The sequence below is a fragment of the Argentina anserina genome, chromosome 4 (genome assembly GCF_933775445.1).
Source record: "Argentina anserina chromosome 4, drPotAnse1.1, whole genome shotgun sequence".
Taxonomy (NCBI): domain Eukaryota; kingdom Viridiplantae; phylum Streptophyta; class Magnoliopsida; order Rosales; family Rosaceae; genus Argentina; species Argentina anserina.
Genome location: NC_065875.1, coordinates 23,759,406 through 23,783,647, shown reverse-complemented (window position 1 = coordinate 23,783,647; position 24,242 = coordinate 23,759,406). Strand labels below are relative to the sequence as shown.

The 24,242-nt window shown below is 36.3% G+C and overlaps 3 protein-coding genes and 1 long non-coding RNA gene across 4 annotated transcripts; 1 reads left to right on the top strand and 3 right to left on the bottom strand.

The window, feature by feature from the left end:
* Nucleotides 1–2,163: 2,163 nt before the first annotated feature.
* On the bottom strand, nt 2,164–4,591 carry LOC126789937 (uncharacterized). The gene is made up of 3 exons (XR_007671635.1): nt 4,457–4,591; nt 3,637–3,978; nt 2,164–2,584 (listed from the first exon to the last, which is right to left on the bottom strand). It is a non-coding gene; the product is annotated as an uncharacterized LOC126789937 (long non-coding RNA).
* A 1,816-nt stretch (nt 4,592–6,407) lies between these two features.
* Nucleotides 6,408–8,668, top strand: LOC126789936 (cytochrome P450 CYP749A22-like). The gene is made up of 5 exons (XM_050516019.1): nt 6,408–6,761; nt 6,868–7,091; nt 7,184–7,416; nt 7,659–8,037; nt 8,122–8,668. The coding sequence occupies exons 1-5, from the start codon at nt 6,467–6,469 to the stop codon at nt 8,548–8,550; spliced, it is 1,560 nt and encodes a 519-aa protein (XP_050371976.1). The 5' UTR covers nt 6,408–6,466; the 3' UTR covers nt 8,551–8,668.
* A 244-nt stretch (nt 8,669–8,912) lies between these two features.
* Nucleotides 8,913–12,618, bottom strand: LOC126789935 (uncharacterized). The gene is made up of 5 exons (XM_050516018.1): nt 12,442–12,618; nt 10,072–11,735; nt 9,830–9,943; nt 9,514–9,663; nt 8,913–9,394 (listed from the first exon to the last, which is right to left on the bottom strand). Exons 2-5 carry the CDS (start codon nt 11,719–11,721, stop codon nt 9,248–9,250), a joined length of 2,061 nt encoding a protein of 686 aa, XP_050371975.1. The 5' UTR covers nt 11,722–11,735; nt 12,442–12,618; the 3' UTR covers nt 8,913–9,247.
* A 6,301-nt stretch (nt 12,619–18,919) lies between these two features.
* LOC126789838 (ACT domain-containing protein ACR4-like) lies at nt 18,920–22,360 on the bottom strand. The gene is made up of 8 exons (XM_050515898.1): nt 21,806–22,360; nt 21,356–21,428; nt 21,223–21,268; nt 21,011–21,125; nt 20,850–20,917; nt 20,177–20,770; nt 19,943–20,047; nt 18,920–19,526 (listed from the first exon to the last, which is right to left on the bottom strand). The coding sequence occupies exons 1-8, from the start codon at nt 21,807–21,809 to the stop codon at nt 19,185–19,187; spliced, it is 1,347 nt and encodes a 448-aa protein (XP_050371855.1). The 5' UTR covers nt 21,810–22,360; the 3' UTR covers nt 18,920–19,184.
* Between the last annotated feature and the right edge of the window lie 1,882 nt (nt 22,361–24,242).

Here is a 24,242-nt window from a genome sequence, read left to right as displayed (position 1 = left end):
TAGTCAATTAAATTTCTCATATATCACTTAGAAATTTGCATATACTACATGACTGTAGGGGGATAAAATTATCACTTTTCTCATAAACCACCATTTGAGCGCTAGTAAGGCTAATTTCCATGCCTGGTGAGGTTAATATGCATACACAGTTGCACGTCAATCGTAAACCATGAATAATAATTATCCAAGAGGTTCATTACATTCGTATATTCTCAGATTTTATGTTGGAAACTCATAGGGAATAATCTCTAAAATATTTTAGGGTCAGGATCTTGTCATTTGGTAATATCCTATCTTATAAACTACAACTGTTTATTATAGTACATAGGTGTAGAGAAGTGCCTTATATACTGTAAAAACACTGCTATTCGACTGTAATACCTTGGCATATATTTTTATTGACTGATGTTCACATAGTGTACTTACTTCGATGCAGCAATTACTGGCGTACTACAGAGGAGAAACAAAGAGTGTGAATGTAAGTAAGTTGCCGGTTTATTTATATTAATTATCCATGCTTTAGTTAAGTAGGATTGATTATGTGAAGCAGAGTTGCACCATTCTTCTTATCTTGCTATACATTACTGTCAATATAGAATAACAAATAATCTACTGATATGTATGGTCAGTTTGACGATGACAATATCGATTATGTCAATAAAAAAACACGTAATCATGTTTACCGTTCTTGAGGAATCTGAGTTTTGTGTATAACACAGTTGAAACTATCTCCATCCTCATCTTTCTTTAATCCTAAATCACAACCAGTCACTGGACACTTCTTATACCACCAACCACCATAAGTTGAGAATCATTTTATTTTTGCTTTGAGATATATTTCTCCCTCCGCGCGCTCACACACACACACACACACCAACAATTGTTATACTCAAAAAATAAAATTGATCAATAAAAGTCTATACATCTTTATGTTATCAAGAATGTAGCCATATGCAAATATTGTAATAATATAAAATAGTACAAAACCTGATCTAGCTCACTCATGTTATAGATCTGAATAGTTTTTAAAACTGGAAAATCAATAGTATTGGAATGGATCCATACATCTACCAAACTTATATACCAGTTTTTCATAACCCACAAAAGAATATTAGTCATAGAGGTACTTGCACAATTCTACCATGAATTTTGAGAGCTGTAGTTGTACTGTGTATATTGATAACATGTGTTTACAAAAACAACAGACTTTTCATCAAACAGTCCAATTGATCGACATGTAAGCACATGACATATATCATTCTCACAACAATTCAATACAATAGTAGTAGAACTTCATCCCCAAAAGTACTAATACTTACGCATACATTGTTAATGTCATAATTAAATAATCATACATAAGCTTGCTTGTTACTCTCACACACACCTTAATTTCCTTTCACAATAGATTACCTCAAAGCTCAGTTCCTTCCATTTATTTTGTGCATTAATACTATTTCACAAACTTCTTTTTCAGGCTTTCAACTTATTCTTTTGCACAGACATTGATTGTCCACAACTCAAATGCCAATACTGTTGTTTTCAAAGTCATTAAAAAGATGACATGAAAACTACTACACCGATATTTTATACTAAACAAAGAAAGACAAATAGCAACATACATTCACTCGTCTTTTTTTTTTTCAAAAGATCCAGCAGACGCCAGCCCAGACATATTCCCAACAAACTACCTGAATTAAAGCGAAATAGCCTCAAAGCAAGAACAAATGAAGCGAAATGCATCATATATATTTAGACAAACAATACACAGATAACTCACCTCTTGGCTTTTTTTTTATCCTGAACACCATTAGCAGTCATCTTTATCACCTATGTAGAACCCCTCTTCCTATCTTGAATTTTCTCAGGAGTTGGCACATTCAAAGTATCATAACCACCATATGGAGTAACTTCACCAATGGCCTCACAAGAACTACCCCCAGGCTGCTGAACAGATCCAACAGTTTCATCAGCTTCAGCGAAATTGATATGGATCTATTTAACCACAAACTCATTATTATAACCAAGTTTAAGTTCAAACATATGTGTTCCTCCCACTGTAACAATTAATTCTTCAGGCAAGCCATGATCACTTGTGTAAGCCCTCTTCTTAATTAGATTGATGCACGAATATCCGAACAACTCCTCAGCCTACCTTCCAATTAAAGTCACAGTAATCTGGTTCTTATCATCCTTTATTATCATAAAGAGTCTATACTTATTGAGTTTATATTTATTATGTTAATACATCTTTCATAGACCATATAAGTATATGAGCATGTATTACTAATGAGGCACGCAAATATTGATCAGATATAGAATTACCACTATTTGTAAGTGACTATTAAAACAATGATGATACAAAAACTATCAGAACAATAGGTCAACAAAGAAGGAATTTATATTGGGGCTGATAACATACACCGGAACTAAATCCTAATCTCCATGAATAGGGCAGGATAAACCATCACCTCCTATCTTTGATCTCATATGTCGAGAACATTTTTTAACAGAGCAGCTACTATACCACCAACCACTGTAGCATGGAAACCTCAGTACGATCGCATGGCACAAACACAATCTGATCCTGCGAATTCAACGACAAACTAATCAATGAAACACAAAAAAAATTCAAAGCTTTTAAGGACAATCACCAATAAAGTAGAATAAAAAAAACCCCAAACATAATATCAAACCCAATTTAAATAAACAAAAGACAAATAGGTAATTAAATAAGATTCCACTTATATAAACTTCTATTATATTCATCAATAGCCACTACTGACCACACCTAAAATATTTAACGAAACCTACCAATAAAAATAAAAATAAATAAATAAACTGAACCAAATTATACCATAGATAATAAACAACAATTTGCAAAATCAGTCTAAAGAATGAACCAATTGATTATTAAGCAATTGTCATGTCCATCAGAATCTAGATTTCCAGCATTAAGCTATGCTCAGATACCAACAACAACATAAAAAGAACAATTATAAGCATGCAGTATGAAACTATTAAGTTATTAGGGTAAAGCATGCAACGCCATAAGTAATAGCTGAAGAAGAGAAGAACTATTCTTAATTGATTTCATTGCAACGATATTCAAAACCATTTATAACCCTTTAAAGTTATCAACTGGTATAGAAATTGAGGCCACATGAGAAGATGGGCATTTTGTACTAACGTAGGTTTTATCCTATTCTAATACGGATCATTTTAGTCATAATTGACCATGGAAAACTCATGAATGTCATTGCAGACTCTGCATGTGGTATCTCAACTGACATTGGTTTCACTCAAATGGATAGCCGTACTATATCCACTACTGTAAAAAAGTCTATTCATAAGCTAGTTTTATGTTAAGTAGTGTTTTTTGTACTGATTAATTCCTACACATGAGATTATAAAGAAACTAAAGAAAAATTGACAAATCTGAATTGGTTTCTTTACAACAAAAGCCAAAAACCACTTCCACTCTCCAAAGATCTTAACCAATTGAATAATAAAGAGGGGGGGAATGTATACATTGTACCAGGATCCAACAATAAACAATGTCAAACATGAACAGAGATATTTATAAAAACATAGTATAGATAACATGAACAAATTACAAAGACAGTATAAATATCCAACCTCTTTTGGCTGAGATTCTGATGCAAAATTGTTTCTTCAATCGCCTGCCAAAACTATTGCCTGGAAAATGTATGAATTAAAAATCCCTTAGTGACTGATTACAATGAATACAATCTCAGCAAAAATAAAATTTAATTGGCTGCTTGATAACCCAACTATCTTTAACCAACAAATCCATTGATCTTTGCCTAATCAGCCAACAATCCATTGACTTCCAATATTAAACTATGTTGAACAATAGTTACAGAGACTATGGAATGAATGATAAAGATATCTGAAGAGGCTTCTTGCCTTCTTGGGACTCCATCTGTAAAGAACTATCCATCAACACACATTTGCTTCCTACACAGCCAAACAAAATTAATACAGATGAAACAAACACAGAAATCCAATTAAGTTACCATGCCTAAATGGTAAGCATTTATAGACTGGAAAAAGAAAATGGCCAGCAAACAAAAAGATCATTTCCATGGCCACCAAATTCTGTAGTATCATCAAATGTTTATAGTTTTTAAGAATTTTTATAAAAACAACAACACCATAATTAGACAACGGGGGATTTAGCCTATCTGGTTCCAATGGGCAGTAAGTCAGTAATGATACCTCGAAACTTTAAGCAAACTAACATTCCCCTACCCAGTGCCATGAAAGGTACCAAAACATATAATTCATCAATTCCTTCTAAATGCTAACATTCGGATTCATTATTTCTGCAACTGACCCAAAATTTACCTCTAAGCAATCTGATATGCTAAATACAATGGAAATGTAAGGATGAAAGAAAACTAAAAAGCATGGGAATATGAAGGCAAAAATGTACCTCAACAGATACAGCGAAACCCACATAGAGATCAATCACCTCATATATTCAACAACAATAGAGAAATCTAATATGAGAAATTTGGTTCAGATTTTATAGAATTTTAATACAAAAAAGAAGAAGACAAAGAGAAAAATGAAACCTTGAGAGTGGTAGGAGTGGGCAGAATAAGTCGATCATAGCAAATTGAAAAGGGCAAGGGCGTCCTAGCTTGCCAACGACGACGACAATGGTATACCCACCCAAAATACCTCTTTCTTGACCATTCTCTTCTGAATAAAATTAAAAAAATTTCAGCAACATTTCAATAAACACATGTAGTGCAGCACCATTACCACACATCCCTTGGTCTCAAATCAGTTATACCCACCCATCTTTCGTCTTTCTACTCATGTGAATGAATATTCCTATAATATGTGTACATAAGTCAAGAAGATATAAACTTGCTGCCTCAACTAACCGTTGATCTCAAACCGTAGCTGTTGCAGTCCTCTGAGCTCCGCCCCGAGCTGCAGCTGCCATGTATAAGCCCCTTCAAAGCATCTTCTGATTGCTAGATCATCATCTAGTTCTTCTCGTCGCCTGGTTTCAAGATGAATCTTGCCGGAGTTGAAGAAATGGCGACGGAGGAAAACATAGAAAGAGAAGGAAGAAATTAAGTTTGATTCTCTGAAATTGGAATATAAATTGAACTGGGTTTTGAGGAAAGTGAATTAAGCTTACCAAAAGAGACGGTTTGAGCCCGAATCGAGCGTCGGGGCTCTTCGTTAGAGCCTCACTGTAACAACTCCTATTTGTCTAAAATTGGAGTTGTTTGAAGAAGTTTCTGATATCAAAAGATAGAGGATGAGATATGGAGTAGAATTATATGGTTGCATGTGTGGGTTCTTGCTAGATGGCGGCGCCATGCGGCGAATAGAGTCGTCAGTGTTGTTCGGTGGAGGACTTGGGATAGTTGTCGAGGAGTTAAACCCAGAAAAAAAGGGAAAAGAAGAAAGGGAGATTAGTCCCTAATTTCATTAAATTGAAGTAAGAATTAAGTTGGGTTTAAAGTATAAAGCGATTTCTCGCCGGAGTTCCATGGCGGAGTTGTACTCACCGATTGCCCTTCTCTACTCCAATTTTAATCTTCACTAAAATATGGGAGCTAGGACGATCTATAGATGTAGGAATGAAGAGAATGGTGAGACGAAGATGGAGGTCAGATTGCATGCGTCGGACTCGCCTTGACATCGGCGGTGTGAGGAGGGGAAGGTGGAAGAGAGAGACCAAGCGGTGTCTCTGTGTAGTCGCAGAGAAGAATTGAATAAATAATGATTGTTTTAAGCGAAGTAGCACACCTGTAGCGCTTCAATGACCACTCTGACCCTCCCTCCCCTCTCCAAACCCAGCCAAAGATAAGGATAAAACCGTCATCACACTGTACTGTGAACAGTGTGAAGCCGTGAACAGTAAAAACCCCCACGCTTAATAGTAGGGAAATATATTGAGGTTAATTTAACACCATTAAGCGTCAAACTTAAATTTGGGAGATTTAAGATTCTTACCATCTTTGATCATTTGTGGTGGTTTAATTAAACAAAAAGAACTGTGGTGTGTATTTTTGTTTTATATCAACAAATAATCAACATGCAATAGGAAATTAACTTTTGATCGATTCATTGTATTCGTGCCTTCATCTATGTAACTATATGCTATTTTATATGATTCATCCACGAGGTTAAGTGTAACTGTTAATCTTTATTCTGACCTTGTTGACAGCTTTGAATTTTGATATGTGAATTAGCGTCCAGAAACTTTCTAGACTAGCTTGACAATAAATTTCTGTCATTTTTACTAATTAAGTTACCATGTATGCATGAAAGCTACGTGGCAACTTTCCCAGATCTCTGGTCATATATAAAAAAACCTTCACCATGTCTCTCCCAATTCATGTCTAATGTTCGATTAGAGCAAAGTGAGTACTTCAAGAACAATAGTGGACTACTCTCACTGAGTGAACAAACCAATATGAGCAAAATGATTTCTTTGGGAGGACTAGTGGTCACGATCTCAAGCTTTCTATGTGTATTTCTTCTCTTAGCTCTGATCAAGATCTTCCACAAGCTATGGTTGACTCCGATTCGCACACAGAAACTGATGGCCTCTCAGGGAATCAAAGGCCCTTCATACAGATTCATCCATGGAAACACCAAAGAGATCTCCAAGATGAAAAGAGAAGCCATGAGCAGAAGGCTCACGAGCTTTTCCCATGATATATTTTCTCGAGTCCAACCTCATATCCACTCATGGAACAAGACCTATGGTAAAAACCTTCTCGATCATATATAATTACAACTAAATTAACTGTATGTATTTATATTCTTTGGAAAGAGAATTACATGCATGGTGTATGATACTATGAATTACAGGGAAGAATTTTGTTCAATGGTATGGTTGTCAAGCTCAGCTGGTGGTTTCGGAGCCCGAATTGATCAAAGAGATACTGAACAAAAAGGACACCTATCCGAAGAGAAAGCTCACACCATTGACAAAGACAATATTTGGAGAAGGTGTAGCCACAACCAACGATCCCAAAAAATGGGAGAAATTGCGAAAACAAGCCAACCATGCCTTCCATGGAGACAGCTTAAAAGTGAGTAGTCTCACATAATCCCATTTTACGGTTGTGGTAGTTCCGGTGTCGAGTAAGTACTTATGGAGTGAATTTATTTTTACTTTTGCTAGAGCATGATTCCTACAATGATAGATTGTACTGAGACGATGCTACAGAGATGGAAAAGCCATGAGGGCAAAGAGATTGAGGTGTATCAAGAATTCAGATTGCTGACTTCTGAAGTGATTTCGAGGGCAGCATTTGGCAGTAGCTATTTAGAAGGGAAGAACATTTTTGATAAGTTCAACAAGCTATGCTCCCTGTTACTCAAATCTTCTTTAAATAACAGATTTTCTGGCATCAGGTACTTCACTTTGTACATGAGTACTAATTCCTGATATTCGTGAAGTATTGTCTAATTATATGTTTAGCAACTACATTGTGTAATTAATTATCCATGAACATGTTTCCCTAGCTTCCTTGTAAGCTGGTTTTACAGGGATGAATTAAGTTTTAACCCGATATTTATGGGAGCTAGGTCTTGTGTATTGTAACTATTGTAAATTTGTAGATACTTATGTATGTGGCCACACTCAAATTTTGCAGCAAGTTTTTCAAATCCAGCGATGACATTGAATCAGAGAAGCTTGATAAAGGAATACATGACTCCATAGTAGAGATCATTAAGAAAAGAGAAAACGAGGCAATGACTGGAGAAGATGACAACTTTGGGAGTGATTTTCTAGGATTGCTTTTAAAGGCTCATCATGGTGCCAATGACAACCAACGGATTTCGGTTGAAGAATTGGTTGATGAGTGCAAAATCTTTTACTTTGCTGGACATGAAACCACTAATTCTTTGCTTGCTTGGACCATCCTTCTTCTGGCACTCTATCCTGAATGGCAAGAACAAGCGAGAAAGGAGGTCTTACACTCGTTTGGCCAACAAATTCCAGATCCTGATGAACTTGCCAGCCTAAAAATAGTAAGAATGTCAACAACTCCATCATTTGTTTATACTTTATAACTAGCAAGTTTGAATTTAAGAATGAATATTGCTTTTATTCAGATGGGTATGATCATCAACGAGACTCTACGGTTATATGCTCCGGTTATCTCCTATGAAAGGAAAGTTGAAAGGGAGGTTAGACTGGGAAAGTTGATAGTTCCTGCTGGCCTTGATTTGTACATTTCCAGTTTAGCACTTCACCATGAGCCTCAATTCTGGGGAGAAGATGTACATCTTTTCAAACCAGAGCGATTCTCCGAAGGTGTTGCTAAAGCTACTAATAATAACATAACCGCATTCTTGCCTTTTGGAATGGGACCTCGAATCTGTCCAGGGTTGAACTTTGCTACCATTGAAACCAAAATAGTTCTTTCAAGGATTCTGCAGAACTATTCCTTCACCCTTTCCCCAGGTTATATCCACTTGCCCTATGAAAACCTCATTGTTCGCCCACAACATGGTGTTCAAGTAATGCTACACTTACTGTGAAGTGTGAACAGAGATCAAACACCAGCATTGCTCATAATAATTTAAGACTCTACACAGACATCAGTGTTTATCTTGTCAATTTTGATATGATATAATGAGATATCTCTGATTCGTTGTGCTTTGCATTACTTGTTTTTGTTAAGATCATGGATCATGATATTCGTCAGCAAAAGAAAGAAATTTGTCAGCAATGGAAGAGATTTTAAGGGTTCAAAATGTATGAGACATCTGTTCCATATGTGAAAATTGTGAGTTTGTGACATTACTTGGCTTCGCCAAGACATCTTACAACTTTTCAAGTGAATGTAGGAGCACCGACGAGTGATGCACCTGATAATCTGGTCTTTGACATAGTTTGCAAACATGTAAGAGGATCGTATTGGAAAAACCGAAAGTCGAAGTCCTACGAAACATGTAAGTTCAGTGTGCAACAGTGCAACAGAATTCAGTACAAGTTTTTACTATGGCAGCTGGAATTACACTAAACCAAAGAATCGATATTACATTCTCAAATTTGAATCAATGATTTCCTGTGGCTAAATACAACTATATCACAATAGATAATCATCAAGTCGGGATCAAAAATGCCAAGTGATAACACTAACGACTTGTCACAGATGCATCACAACCAAAAAAAACAAACCTTTTTATCTCCTGCAGTTAGGGAATAGTGAGTTGAAAGGTCATAACTTTGTGTTCAGTACCACGTAGTTGTTATAAGTCTCTCCTTCATGCGAGATATGAGCTTAAATTTTTCCTCAGCTTCAACCATCTGGCGGATGTCAGTTCTTGATGCCCGATCAGGGTGAAATTTCAATAATGCCCGTTTATAAGCAGCATGCACCTGAAATAATAGCCATTTCCATAAATAAATAAATAAATATATATTCATAATACATGCATGTGTCTGAATTAATATTTCTGCCGACCATATCATATACTTCAATCACTTATTCAACTTACCTCCTGTGGCAAAGGACGGACACCTGATGACCCTACTTGTAATCCCAAGCCGTGAAGCAAAGAAGCCATACTATTGCAAGAGGACAGTCTGTTAAGTTCCATCCTTACTTCAGCACGATATTTGTCTTTCATGTTCAGATTTTCTTCATCCTGAGCAACACATTTTAACACATCAGGGATTAATATTGTGTACAACCTTAAGAGACACTGAAGGACAAACTACTGTAGCCAGAAAACAAAAGAGATAAAATATGAGGCAAAACGCCTTCACATAAGCAACTATATGATCATTGTTGAAGATATGAATCCAAATTACCTTCTTTTGAGTCTCTCTTACTTCCTCCACACGTTGCTTTTGCCTTCTCTGCATGTCCAATAACCGCAAGCTTTCAGCTCTTTTCCTTTTGCGCAATCTCTGTACCTCTTCTGCCTGAAAAGAATAATAGAAAAGAAAGACCGAGGTAAGGTCAAATGGTCAATACATATTCATCAATTCATGTTATCTTTCCAAAGGTAAAAAGGCAACAAGTAGAAAGGGAATTCATGCATATGCATAACCTGAACTCGTAAGACTGCCCGCCTGGATTCCATTTCTTCTTCCATTGCTCGTTTGTATTCATCAGTTTCCTTGAGCTTTTCACGATCAGTGATAATATTGTTCTGAACAGGAGTAACATTACTATCTTGAGCATGTAACTGGCCCCTCGCTACAGATGAATCATTCCAACTTGCAGATAAAGGTCCTTGCATGTTCCTACTTCTGTTGGATGACGTGTTGCAAAAAGATACTTCCTCAGAATCTGCCACCAATTTCTCCTGTGACACATCTTTTTTATTACTGATTTCGGACTTATCTACGTGCAAACTACTTTCTGTAGGAACAGCTCCAAGGTGGTCTTCAGAAATCCCACAGTCCACATGTGTTTCAAAGAGTGGCTGTCCTGGAATTGATTTCACCTTTACTCCAAATCTAGACACATTCTGTAATCCATTGTCCTTGCCTCCTAATTCAACTCTGTTGTGGTCATTAAGAACTTCACCAGAACGTTGATTCTTGCAGGCAAACTCTTCATTCAATACCCCAGGGCTTCTTCGAAAATTGCTAGACTTTGGCACGGAATCAGAGAAACAAGTTTCATCCCTGAGCTTTTGTTCATTATGCATATATTCTTTAGATTGTTTACCAGCAGCTAGTTCTTCCGTGGACCTCAATGAGAATTCTTCAGGACTTTGCTCTACTTCATTCCAAAACCCATAGATGTCTTCCTTATGAGAAGCTTCTGAATTGAAACTAAGAGGATCTTCTTGGACTGTGCCTCCTACATGCTGAAAATCATCATTCTTACGTAGGCTTTCTGTTACTTTAACTGACCCAGGTTTATCAAATGGAGAACTATCCACAGCAACATCCTGATTGGACTCCACAGAAGAAGTCTTCATTTTGGCCTCAAAAGAACTACTATTAAAGTGTTGATCACAAGTTCCCAAGTCTGGAGGGCTTTCTTTTTCACAGTTTACATGGTCTGAACTAGAACAAACAGGAGCCTCTGCAGGCGGTTCTGCCCTAATCTCCCCATCAACAGTATCACCGTGAAAACCAGATTTACCCGTTTGTTCCTCTGGATCCGACTGGCAATTACGAAAAACATGTTTACCCTTTTGTGAAGCTTTTTTCCAATTTTCATGGAGCACTGAAGGTTCTATCAACTCACAATCAGAATAATCAGTATCAGAGGAACAGGACTCAGAATATAGGCCATAACCATATCTACGTGGAGCTTTACTAGAATAGGTTTGCTTTCCTTTTGAACCCTTGGAGGGAGAACTCTTTTGCTGGACAACTTGACATTCATCTCTATTTGAGCGTACGAAATTCCTCCTATAGTGAGCAGGAGAAAACCTACTTTTGCTTGAGGTGGCATCACTGTCCAGGTCCCCGACATCTTCAACAGAAACTACAGAATCGGTGTCATAACTCGCATCATCGTCATCATCTACATCAATGATAGTACTGAATTCTCTGTTTTGTCTCGAAGTACTGGAACCCCGTGTATCATTGATGTCAATGACATCGTCGTCGTCATCTAGATCGATGATCTCAACTTTGCTAACACTCTTACCCTTATTAGCCTTGCAGCTTTCTACATGCTCTTTCCTAGAACATCTTCCGAGTCCAGGAAAGACTCTTGATGAGTTTCTCCCTCTCATTGTTTCAGCCAAAACTGCAACAAACAAATACATAAACCATAAAAAAAAATAGCAGAAGTAAAATTCCAACCAGATAAATACCCATCAGAGTACAAATTAAATGCTCTAAATCAGAACCTAGCAAAATTAGGAAAGCACGCACGCATACAAGGATTTACGCCTTCATTGCATTGTACATCTAACCAAATATAAACAGTCTTGAGCATATTTACGCGAGCATGTGCGCATACAAGTATTAATCATTGTATTTCTTACCTATTTACTCATTCAAACACCGAATAAATTCAAACTTTAAAGGAACAACCATCAATAAAATCCTATTACCAAAGAGAGCCAATCCTATGTAGTATGTACTATTTCAAACCATAGCTCACCTATAGCTTTGTTAGGCATAATCTTCTAATCTATTCACACCAACACATAAGCCAGTACTTTAACAAAATCACCACTTAATCACTAGGGTTTGTTTCATTTGAATTCAACATGTTATAACTAAACAAGCACACCCATATCCATCAAAATTACCCAACTTTACACAAAACCCTAAATCAACAAACCAAAAGGCATCAAACATTTCCTCCCAATTCACACATCAAACAAAGAAACTAAATTCAACTAAACCCTAATCTCAACCTAAGATTATTAACCAATCAACAAATAGAACCTCGATAAAGAAATTAAAAAGGAATTGACAAACGAGAATCGAAAAGCAAACCTCACCTTTGATGAGGGACGAAGAAGCCCTCGCTCATCGGCACAGTGAAACCCAGAAAGGTGGGAGCTTTGGAGAGCAAGAGAGAAGATAGGGATTTGGGGGCGAGGGTTTCGAAATTGGGATTGAAATTTTGAGTAGGAAAAGAATGGTTTTTACCAAAACGAAGAGGAAAGCAGAGATTAGGAAAAATTAAATATAATTTGTTTTTATGTGGAAAAAAGAAAAGGAGGGACGTGCTGTAATGGGTTGCGCACGACATCAGGACGGTGACGATAGCGAGGCTCACAGACGGAGAAAGACTTATGGGACCATGATGGGAGAACATGATTGGTCTGTGATTTGGTATGTGATACTTGCCTTGTGTTTCTATTTGTATTGACTAAGACGTGGGTTGTGTTATTACATATTTGTAATTTCGCTTAATTCGAAATTTGATTGATAAATTTTTTTCGTTGCGACGGCTTTTCACATTTTTGTCTCACTAATGGTGGGATGGAGATTTCAAAATTTGATAGAAAAACTTTGTCTAATATAAAGACATTGAACGGGTTTTTCTACGGTGCATTGATCTATATTATGCATACAAAAGTCGGTGCATACGAACATGGTCGGCTCTAAGAGAAGGCAAGCAGTGCTCTTAACTGGGCCCAGGGTCCAATTTGTTTTTTTTTCTGTTTGCTCATTTGTCGATTAATCTCCTTTCTTTTTTCTTTGGCTTTCAAAATTGCATTGTTTTCAGCAAAACTTCACTTTTTTCATGTTTTCGCCGTCTTATTTTATCCTAAATTGTTAATCTTCTCATTTCATTATGAAGAAGACTGATAGTAAGAATCAAAGAGCTCGGTTGCCGATTGATGTTCTCCTAAATCAAAATTTCTTTATATGCTACCTCTATAAATGGATAGACTTAATAGTGATCCTTCACAATTATTCTGATATTCTGAATTCAACGGCTTTGGTGTTCAGAGCTTTATATAATCCCTTATTTTTCTTTCTAATTTTGCCTATGAAAAAGGTTCTTTTTAAATAAATAAAAATTGTACAATGGCCCTTTTTTTTTACGCGCACGGTGCCTCAAATCTCTCAGGGCCGGCCATGCATACGAAAGTCGGCTAAAAAATGTCCTTATGTATGACTGGATTGGTAGATATACCAACTTTATTTCTCCGATATCATGTACCCACTAACATATAATTGATATGAAAAATTCACTGTTTATACCAAATAATAATATTGGTTTACCAACTAATTGGTACGGTTAGTAATGGGCTTCTACCAACATGTTTTAAACCCAAAAAATTTAACGGGTCAATCCAAATAGGTAATAACACATAACAATACAAATTCAAAGTCCCAAACAACTTTAACCAAATTACCAAATAAAAAATCATAAATTGAACATGTCAAAGTCTAAATAGCCAAAGTACTAACAAATTTTCAAAACGATTAGGAAAAGAAATGATAGGTTGAAAATTTAAGGATATTTTTTTATATTAAATAACTTAATATAATATAAATTTGTAGGTACATGGTATAGGAAAATGTTTACCGCCTACCGTACCACTTTTTAAAGTATGTACGGTATATTGTACCGTATATCGATTTAGTGGTAACCAACGTATTTGGTACAGTTGGTATATGAGTTGGTTGGAATGGAATTGTGTACCATTGTCAGCCCTATATGACCTTATGCATAACATGCATTAATGTATAATATAATTTTCCCTTTTATTAGAAGGATTATAATTATAATTTTTTTCATTTTATGTTAGTTCTTGTACGAAATACACATTTAGAATGAGCCAGTAAGCTCATAAACTTAATCTTTTTAATTTTTTTTAATCTTATGAGTTAATGAAATCATTTTTTTTGTTCGAATCTAATAATGAAACGTATACATAGCTTCACTTACAAGGCAACACAATCTGGTACAAATGAAAATTAAAGATGTGAATTCATTTCTAGACGATTTGAAGTTAAATTACCTAGAAAATGTACTAGCTAGTTCTCAATTCCTCGCTAAAACGGCGATCGCGATGTATCATGTATGTATCTGAATTTTTTCTTACTATAAAAAGCAAGAATGTTGATCAAGACAGATTTCTTGGATGGTAATTGGACTTATTAGTCACAATCTCAATCCACATATGAGCTTTGGGTCTCAACTTGGAAGTAAGCAATTGGTTTGAGCATACACCTAGTATAAGCCTAGTTTTAGAGTTGACATCATGGGCTTGTTGAGTACTAGTCTACTAGATCTTTGCATTTCAGAAAAGCAGGAATTAAAACATAAATCATCTATGGTTGCCATAGAACATTCTAGGAGAAAACATTTTCAATGAACTGTAATTTGTTGGCAAATCCATAGATGCTACATGTACTAATTTACAGAGTTACAAACAGAAAATACAATGTGCCTTGGAAGTTGGAATAGAACTTAAGATTGCATCCAACTTATTTGCCACAGGATGTAAACCTTCTGAAAGATTTCTCAAGGCTTTCTGTAGCAGCGCTTAATTTACTTGTTGAATGCAGCCAGATTCAAGCAAAGAAGGCAGTACTAGAGGGGATAGTAGTGGGATGGGATCTTTACTCTGATGGATGAATGAATTCAAAGAAGAAGATGAAGAATTTGAGCTGCTCAAGCACCCAGAAGAGGTGGCATTATTATTGTTAGGCTGTTTAATCAGCTGAAGAGGACAAGGAGCTCGTCGTTGCAACCGGCTCAACCGCCTTCTGAAAATGCTGTCATCTTTGTGTGCACAAGTTTGGAAGCCTGGAAACTCTGCACTTGTGTCTTCCATGATGGTTTGTTTCCTCTACTCCAAGTTATTAGGTCTTTGAGTCTCCCTGCGGTTTATGTACTCTTTGTTATAAGAGCCAGATCTCAAGCATTACTTAGCTAGGAAATCATTGATGCTACAATAAGATTGCACTTGACCATTGACTCCCATTTCCAGATAAGCTAGAATCTCCAACTCCATGTCGAGAATTATACCCTATCGACATACTACTTGTTTTAAAGAAATAATCTCCATCCCCATGTCGAGAATTTTACCCTATCGACATACTAGTTTGTTTGAATCATTGAATTAACGAATTCTCTATTGTCTTTCAGTTTTTTTTTTTCCCATTTACGGCATGGTAAGAAAACCCCGAAGAATCGGCTAATTTCCAATGAGGGTCCCAAGAGCTTTGCTAGTTACTAAAGAATGGCACATCATGTGCAATTGTGCAGAATCATCACTGGAGTTGTTGCATAGTTAAATGGGACATGTAATAAAGTATCTCATATGCTCAGCTGATATTGAGCTTGCTTCATGTGAGGAGAGGTTGCTTCCTTGCTGAAGTTCAAAGAAAACTACTTAGCAATCTTGCATTCCCCCACTGCCAACTTCCTTTCTGTCATGTGGTGAGGAATAAGTGCACACATGCATTCAAAAGCCATTGCTTTCAGTGACAAAGAGAATTCAGAGGCACATGATTCTTGATAACTTAAACAATGTTTCTGTATATATTTCAGGGTTCTGCAGATGAATGTGGGCTTTGGTTTGTGGCTCACCATCACTGTTATTTTCTATCCCAGTTTGCAAGATCATGATTAGGCCATGATTGTTTTTTTTTTTTTTAACTCTTGGTTCATCCATATATAACATAAAAAGTAGCATTGACTGTTGACCAGGGCCGGGCCATGGGGAAGTGCTGGTGCTGTGGTTCCACAAGGCCCCCACGCTCCGACCAGATGCCAAATTATTTTTATATATAAAAAATGATTATTACTAATTAAATTATCAAATCAATTATATGTATAATACACTTTAATTTAGTTGTCAACTTGGTACGGTTGTTTTCTTAGTGACACACACGTCTTGTGTTCGAAACCCAACTTCCTTTTTTTTTGTTTAACTAACAATTATGTGTTATTTGTGATCCCTAAATCCTAACCTCTGTCTTAATTTAACTAAAGCAAATATAAGTGATCCCGCAAAGGTGACTCAATTCCTCAAACCCAAATGACTCGACCCACCCAAAATCTTTTTTCCCTAACCTCTAATTGAATGTCAATAATTATTCACCTTATATGTGATGTTTGAGTTGTTCATTAACACTATATAAATTGATTTGATGATGATTACATACCATTTTTTTAGTTTTTATTTTCTATATAAGACCTATTTTAAATTCCGCACTAAGCCCTTCTATGCTCATGACCGGCCCTACTATTGACCAATCCAAGAACAATACTATAGAAAAACAATAGTGTATCTCTGTTCAAGGGCGGCTCATGGGTGTGTTTGTGCAACAACACGGGACCTCAAACTTGTGAGGGCATTAAAAAAATTCTTTAAGCTTATTTATAATAAAAAATAGTCATTTTATTACTAAGTCAATTGATAGTTCAGTTAACTAAGACACGCATCTTCCAAATTACGTGATGAGAGTTCAAATCATCTTACTGACCATTTTTTCCCTCGAATTGTTTTTTGTTTTTATCCCTTATTTTCGCGATTTCAACACTTAAAAGATCTCATATCTACCGAAAAAAACCCTCTCGACTTCTAATACAGTCTCCTCTCATTAACCAAGTTTTTAGAAAAGCTTGATTATGAGAGTTTAATAAATGACTTTGCATCTAAGACCCTCTCGACTTCTAATACAGTCTTTTTGTAAATAAAGTTTAATAGATTATGAGAGTTTAATAGATAACTTTTTAAGCAGAGGATATAAGAATACCCCTTTTATTAGAAGATTTGGTGTATTATTAGGAAAAAATATTACTGTATTTGTTTATGATTGGTTACTCATATTTAAATATTTTTTTCTATTTCACCGTATGCATATTTACCACACTATGGAGTAAATATAGTTGGCTGAGTGAACCATATGGCAGTGTCACGTGGTGTTCTAAGTATACAAAATAATTACTCGATTTTTTTTTCCTATATATTAGGACAAAAATGCCTCAATACGTAAGCCATACTGGCCCTCAAAAACGACGGACCGGCCTGTCTCTATTGTGCAGTTGTGTATGATTTTGGTGTTTGATTGTCTATACATGAATGTATTACAGATTCACATTACACATCAACCCTAAACCCTAAAGAAATTATTTTAAAAAAAAAACAGTAAGCATCAACTCTTTATAGCAGAATATCAGCTCTGTAGGCCAACTCTATAAGATTTGATCTCAGTACATGGAGCCGGTCATACTCTCTACTTGATATATCGATACTTTAGTGTATTGTAGACGAACCAATAATGTTAATGAATCAATCACTAATAATTATCTTTGTCAAAGGGGAGAAAAGAAAAGGAAATGAAGGGTGGACTAACAGCTTGACATGGACATTCATGTTTTTCCATGACATATACAATGTATGAAGGACACTTGTAACTAGTCATATATAATATATAACAATCAACTGCAAAGAAATAAATTACTTATGTGATCTGTCTACTTCAAGAGAGACCTTTTTCCAAATGTATAATCTCATTATTGAAGCACCTTCATTTTTTACTACTCTCTCTAGCCGAAGTGGTAACTAAATTATGTGAGAAATTCATTGCATCACATATACAAATAAAACAATGACAAGGAAAGGCAGCTGCATATAATCTTTTTGATACACCAATTATTTTGTCACTTTTGGATTGCTTGTCCCTCTTGAATTTCTTCTTCTGTTGGCATCAGCAACCAAGATAAGAGTAACGAAAGGTTGTAATAATGGTGCCAATTACAAAGACTAGTGAGGAAGATATATCATAGAATTATTTGGCTGCAAAAAAGAAGGCGCATTTTTCCCTGCCTTTTTTTTTCTCTCATATCATATATATGTTGCTTTTTGTGCTTTCCAATCACACCACAGCACCCTCAGCACTTTGCTGAGGTTCTGATCAAAAGGGAATGCGTTTCAAATTGGATTTGGATTGGCCTAGAATGATTTTCCGATTCCTTTCCTATTCAAACCAGTAATGGGGTCCAAACCAGTTTATGGAAGCAAAAAAGAAGCTTATAGAATGGAATATGCACTCAGATTCTTTCAACTCTACCCCCATTTTTGGGTTTTTCTGCAAAAAACATTTACCAGAAAGATTCATTCCCAAGTTTTAGGTTTTCAAGTGTCTGTCCCCATCTGATTGTGATTGAACCCACAACTAAAAGTCTAAAACTAGAAACAAATCACTCACAACATGCCCAATGGGAATTGAGAGGAGTCAAATGTTTGGTATACTCACCCACCAGAAAGATACACAGCTTTGAATACTCAAACCACTAAGGAGCCTTTTCTATTCAGCTTCTTATGTTTGGCAATAGGACCTCAAGTTGCCAAGAAACTTGAATTCACTGAATACCAATAGGAAAACTAGAAGTCTAGAACCAATTGACTGATGCCTACCATAATCACCCCAACCACAAATATATGCTAAACAAAGATTGAGATTCATATATAATACTACCAAGACTTGAATAAGGGCAAGGAAAATATTATATACATAGCTCAGAGATGATTTTTCTCTGACCATTACATAATTTCCTTTTGCTGTGATGACCCAATGGGAGGTTGGAACACACTAACAAACAAAGGGAGAGACGCTGATAGGTATATTTACAATCGCTTCACTCTACTGCTTTCCTTTAATAATTGGACGTTTTCTTAGATTTAGATCTCTAAACCTAGACAAATTTTGGTGAAGTTGGACTTTAAGTGATCTAATATGTACAGGAGGGTGATCAGTGACCAGTTTCTCAGGAATAAGACCTAATCAGTTTAAAATTCACAAAAGATCTTGACTTGAACAGACCACCAAAGAGGAACCTGGTTGGTGATTCCTGAGAGCCAGGATTGAAGTCTTCAGGAGTGCCTTTCACTTTAAGAATAGTCTGCCCGATTTCTTGACGAATCGACTCTATGGTTTTAGAGTCAACCGGATTGCCTGATGCCTCGCGAACATAGAATGTATTAACAGCTTTGCCTGCTTTGGTTGTCACTTCTGCTCTGGTTACAGTAAGGCTATTTTCTCGGAAAATTCGAGTGACATCAGAGAGCAGCCCAACTCTATCTGTGGTGCAGAGTTCTAGCTTCAAACCCTGAATCAGGAGGAAACATATTATTTGTCTGCATATCAATGTAGTCTTTCAAAAAACACTAAAAAAATTTAAAAAATATGACTTAACAGAATAAAAGTATCATCTATTACAGAAATTAGACAAACAGATGAGGGTAATAGAACATAATGAGACAAATGGAATAATTACAGCAGCACTGGTTAAGTAAATGAAAAAGGGTCAACATCAAAATGCTTTTAAAATGATAATTTGACTCATAATCATATCACCACAACCGCTAATTTTACATTAGACGAAAAAAAAGAAGCCAATCACCCCTTTATCACATATTGAAGCTATCAATGCCCTCAAATGAATATTTTTGGTTGCCTTTAAAAGATTACTGCCCAAAACAGAATCAGACATGCAGAAAATCTGAGATACGATAGTCCAGATACCTCAGATACTCTTCTCTCAATAGCTGCTTCAAGGCATTGTATCACTCTTTGTCTCTCAGCATCTGATTTCACAGGAGATCCATCTATATGCCTGATAAAGTACTCCTAGAAACACAACAAGACAATAATTAGGGATGATTCCTTAGCAAAACCGGGACCAAATGAAGCTCATCTAACTGAGCAGCCAATGTAGTCTGCCACAAAATTTAAGTTGCCAAAGCAAAAATAGCATACCTGATAAGCTTCAGGCCCTTCAGCATCAATATTTGCATGATAAACAACATACTGCATGTCTGTTAAAGTGCAAACTGTATCGAAGAGAAGCTTTGGCCTATCTTTACTCCGAATAGTAACCACCGAATAGTCCTTGTCATACCAATTAACAACATTCACATCTGGCCTTTGCTTGTCATCCAAGACACTCTCATCCTTCATTCGGTCATAGTCCCTATCTGCAAACATCATTTGGTGAAGCCTTCGTTCTGGATGTGTGACAGTATGAGAGACAACAGTCCTAGATCCCCTGGATTTAATACTCCCCTTAAGTACATTGCATACAGATTCCTTAATACTAGCTAGCCTCTCCAGATTAGTAATAGCCAACCCCGTCTCATCATCGGTAATATGCATCACAGATGCAGCCCTTGTGTTGTGAGTCCACACTTCCGCACCTACTACATTGCATTTAAGAATGGCGAGCACAGCACTCACTTCAGAGAGCAATCCCGGTCTGTCGGTTCCACTTATCTCAAGTGTAGTATGGTCCATGGATTGTATAACACCAACAGATCTCATGGAAGAGGCAAAGCACGACTCAGGACCAAGAGACTGAAAATAAAGTCACCAAAATTAGGAGCTATAACAAAAATGAACAAAATAAGAAAAACCAAACAGAAAAACAACCCACCTTTCGAATATAATCCAAAACCCCTTCATCTGTAACCTTGTTTCCATCTTGATCAGTGACATTGAAAACTGAATTCAAAAGCAAATCACAAAGGGTTCAAGGTCATAATTTCACAGTGATAAACTACTAAACAGTCCTAAAAAGCTTTGGAGGAGTGTTACCATCCATAAACCAGCCTCCATCAGAGGATATGTACGCTTTGGTTACAATAAGGTTAAGATCAGTGAGTATTTGTACAACTTCTAGAAGTATTCCAAGTTTGTTAGCACTATCAACCTGCACCAGAAAATTAGAGTAAGTACCAAACCTTCCACCAAAAAACCAAAATTTAAGCAAAAAAGGACACACAGAAGCACAGAAAGGGTGACCATACCCTTATCACCGTAGCATTCTTGCAGGCTTCATTATCAATCACCACCCTGACAGGACAAAGGTGTGAAACTCAAAACAGGTATGGTAAAGATTCATTTACATTGATGAACATTGAAGAGAATGAGCTTTCAAACCTTGGCGGGTTCATTCTCCTGCAAAGTTTCTCATACTCATCGTCCATGTCATTCGAAAAGCTCATGCTAACCTCTGAAGAAGCCCCAAAAAAGTAAGAAAAAAAAAAACCAAATTAGACAAAAAGGTGGGAGAGAATAAAGGGCACCAATGGAAGAAGATTGAGAATTTATGCAGAACCAATCAAGAAATGATACTTGTAACTCCTAAAGAATATAACAAAGCAAAAGGAGAAACCAAGGAACCATCACCGTGAATCCGACTTGTATCACAAGACAAAGGTGATGAAGGTGTAGACAGTGTAAAAGTAACCAAAATCCAACAGAAAACTTGTTCTTCAATCTTTCAATCAACAAAACTAAACACAAAAATCCACACTTTCTTGATCCTCAGAACAAAGAACAGACCTTTCACAAGCCATGAAAACACAAATAAAAGAAAACAGCACCTACCCATTTCAATCTGCAGAGAATTGGGTACCCCCAGCACCAAAAGCTTCAACCTTTTCTTTCTGGGTTGTCTCAAACCAAAGCAAGAAGAGCAGAGCAAAGAGGGAAGAGAGAAAAGTTGGGCTGGTGTGTATGTATATATACAGGAAGGGAAGAAAGATCTTTAGGATCTTTGACCTGCCCTCTCCCCTGTTGATCTCTCTCTCTCTCTCTCTCTCTCTCACTAAAGGGAAACTAATAAATTATATACAAAATATGAATTCTCTCCTTCCTTAAAAGAAAACCCAAAGTAGCCCAAAAATTCAAAGCGAAACGTCCATTAAAACACAGAGACCTCCCGACACAATACTCCAAAAACCTGCAAGTTCAAAAGGTACCACCAAACACAATCACACAGCTTTCCCTCTTTTTCTCTCTTCTTGTTTTTCCTTTTGTGGGTTAATGGTGTCCTGAGGTCTCTCAGTCCCTTTGCGACTTCCCAAATTCAATTCCTCTGTAAAATTTGAGAACAACTCGCTGCTTTAAAAATGAAGTATGAGTTTGCTGGTAAATCTGAACTAACTACTACCCCCGGCGTAGTTTGGCACCAAACCCGGAGTTATAACGTGGCTAGGTACTAAAGTGCGTTGAATAAGTTTATGATAGTTGGAATTTTCTTTACCAATATTTTTCTTTAATCTTTGTCTTCCATTCTAGACTTCTAGTCAATTGAGTCGTTTGTGTTTCTCTTCGTTACCGATTAGTTCTCCAAAGACTTTCATAAATCAATCAAAAATCAAGTCTTTGTGAAGTCGTTCAAAGGTAAAGAGACGCAAGAGATTACGGTAAAAAATAAGTGAGAAATATGTAGGCGTTCAAAGAGTTGTTGTCGAAAGTAAATGTGTAGTTCGTCTTCTATACTAAACCAAAAAAATCAAAAAAAACTCCATGCATGTTGTTGCGATTATACTCAACCTAAACTAGATTCCTCCACAAGAAAGATCCTAAGATGGTTGTGTCAGTAAGTTTTTACCACTATTGAAATAGGTAAATCAAGTGAGAAAGTGAAGTAAATATTTCATATATCGACTTACTATTAGTATACACACTGGTGGACTTCATCGGAAACAAATAAAACAAGGGATCAAGTAGTTAATTAGATGTTTGCTTGGCGGTAAACAGTAAATAGGCACTAAATTAAGGGGGCACAGTAGAAAGCAGTGTCCCATTCCGAGGGGTGTGGGATCAATGGAGGCCAGCCGGCCAGGGAGTGAAGTCAATGGATCATGGTGGTCTAGGTAACTAGGTTTTAACTTCTAACGGTTTGTCTTAATCAATTCCTGTGCTCGAAACTTCCTTTTACGAATGCCTTACTATTTACATTTTCAAGATTTGAGTGATTTTTAATTCTGAATTACTGAAACGGTAATGATCTCTATGAAGCTCTTCAAATTTATTGTGAGGATTGAATCTGAATCTGAATCTCTTTAGGTTCTTAGAACGGTTCCACATCAATGATTTTAAAATTTTATTCTCAACCATTAACTCAAACTTAATTTTCTAATAAGTTTCAAAAGAAACTTCCCAAATAGGTAAATTTTTATATTTCACTAAATATTCTCAAATTTATGGCTTGTTTCTAAATGCATGCATGGGTGAGAAGAGAACTATTGTTAGGTTTGGAGAATATATGGCAATTTGGTTGATAGTTCGCAAATCGCTAAGCACAATCTCTTTTTTTTACACAAATCCCTTCAACAACTCTGTTAGTATTAATGAACCAGTTTGTTCACTTATTCAGCTTGTATCGTTTTTTCACTTTCTTAATTTTACTTTGGTTGATAATTAGGTGTGAACTTAAGAGTTGAAATACTCCTAATCGAACTGAAGTGTTTTTAATTTATCTAAGGAGTACAGTACGTAGTATGGGACATGGTGACAGAAAGAAATGGAATCCAAATCCCTCGCTCCTCCATTTGCCTACAAAATGAAAGCACATCAATCAGAAATTCTGAATCAACCATGTTTCATGACTCATTCTGTGATGTCCCATATATACTTGTCTCTAAGTTTTCTAAATTAAAATCAACTTGATTTCACAATCCCCATCTTCCACAATCAAACTCAGTCATTCTTTAGTCCAATACAAGACTCCAACTTAGAGTACAAAGTACAGTATATATAGTAATCAAATTTCCATCAAATTATTGGAACTATTAGTGCCTCACACAAACATAATTTAGTTAATTAATCAAACTACAAGCAAAGCTCGTAAATTATATACTAAATAAAATGATAAAACAAACCCTCACGTATTGCTCATCAACTCGATCCCTAACTCGTTTGCTTCAGTTCGATCGAGTCAGAGTCAAAATTTGGTGCGCGCGCACATACGCGTGTCTTAAGGTGCATGCCGGCCTCATGCTCCTCGCACATGGCCCCATCTGCTTCCTCTTAAAAC